Source organism: Monopterus albus, unplaced genomic scaffold (genome assembly GCF_001952655.1).
Source record: "Monopterus albus unplaced genomic scaffold, M_albus_1.0 scaffold301.1, whole genome shotgun sequence".
NCBI classification, from domain to species: domain Eukaryota; kingdom Metazoa; phylum Chordata; class Actinopteri; order Synbranchiformes; family Synbranchidae; genus Monopterus; species Monopterus albus.
The window spans coordinates 88,567-90,083 of record NW_018128181.1 but is presented as its reverse complement, the minus strand read 5'-3'; the positions used below and the strand labels follow the sequence as shown (position 1 = coordinate 90,083).

At 45.2% G+C, this 1,517-nt stretch overlaps 1 protein-coding gene across 1 annotated transcript in view; it reads left to right on the top strand.

Annotated features, from left to right (window-relative positions):
• The first annotated feature begins 1,290 nt into the window (after nucleotides 1-1,290).
• Nucleotides 1,291-1,517, top strand: part of LOC109973698 (potassium voltage-gated channel subfamily C member 3-like) — a 46,213-nt gene continuing 45,986 nt past the window's right edge. The window contains exon 1 of the mRNA XM_020623483.1: nucleotides 1,291-1,344. Within this exon, the coding sequence (XP_020479139.1) occupies nucleotides 1,291-1,344 (54 nt within the window). The remainder of the gene's footprint in view (nucleotides 1,345-1,517) is intronic.

Here is a 1,517-nt window from a genome sequence, read left to right as displayed (position 1 = left end):
ACCAACTGTTGTCACCTTCTCACCCAGCTGCTTGGCGATGGTCTTGTAGCCCATTCCAGCCTTGTGTAGGTCCACAATCTTGTCCCTGACATCCTTGGAAAGCTCTTTGGTCTTGGCCATGGTGAAGAGTTTGGAATCTGGATTGATTGATTGCTTCTGTGGACAGGTCTCTTTTATACAGGTAACGAGCTGAGAGGGCTCCCAATGTCAGCTCCTTACCTGTATAAAATACACCTGGGAGCCAGAGATCTTGCTGACTGATAGGGGATCAAATACTTATTTCATTCATGAAAATGCAAATTACTTTATAATTTTTTTTGTAATGCATTTTTCTGTTTTTGTTATTGTTGTGTCTCTCACTGTTCAAATAAACCTACCATTGAAATTGTAGACTGATCATTTCTTTGTTAGTGGGCAAACTTACAAAATCAGCTGCGGTTCAAATAATTTTTTCCCTGACTGTACATATCAACAAGCAAAGGAATGTGCATTAGGAAAATAGATAAAAATAAGAGTAAAGTACTTATAAATAGAGACCTATATATATATAAATACACACACACATACAGTCTGGATTCAGTGGATCTATATGTACAATGTATATTTACAAGGTATTGCACTGAGGGTTGTTGTTTTGTTATACAGTCATGGATTAACTGTTCATCAGAGTGACAGCCTGAGGGAAGAAACCGTCTTTGTGTTTGGCTGTTTTGGCGCACAGTGACCTGTAGCACCGTCTAGAGGAGAGAAGTTCAAACAGTTTATGTCTAGGGTGTGAGGGGTCTGCAGAGACGTTCTCTGCCTGCCATTTGATCCGTGAGGTGTACAGGTCCTCCATGGAGTGCAGGCCGGCACCAATGATTCTTTCTGCAGTCCTGACTGTCTGCTGGAGTCTGTTCCTGTCCTGTTTGGTGGCTGAACCAAACCAGACAGTGATGGATGAGCAGAGAGCAGACTCAATGACTCCTCCATAGAACTGTATCAGCAGATCCTTGGGCAAGTTGAACTTCCTGAACTGGTGCAAGAAATGTATCCTCTGCTGTGCCTTTTTGATGATGCTGATATCGGACGTCCACTTCAGGTCCTGGGAGATTGTGGAGCCCAGGAACTTGAAGCACTGCTGATACAGTGCTGCTGAGTATGATGGTGGTGGTGGGGCTCTTCCTAAAGTCCACTGTCATCTCCACTGTTTTGAGTGTGCTCAGCTCCAGGTGGTTGCAACCGCACCACAGGACCAACTGTTCAACCTCTTGTCTGTAGGCCAACTCATTATCGTCATAGATGAGAACGATGGCTGTTGTGTCATCTGCAAACTTCAGGAGTTTAACAGAGGCGTCCTTTGAGGTGCAGCCATTTGAGTAGAGGGAAAACAGCAGTGGGGAGAGCACACATACCTGGGAGGGGATGGGGCACCTGTGCTGATAGTCTGGGTACTGGATGTGGTTTTCCCCAGCCTCACCTGCTGCTTCCTGCTGGGCCAGTACGGTAGTAGGATGTCTGCGATAATGGTGTTGAAT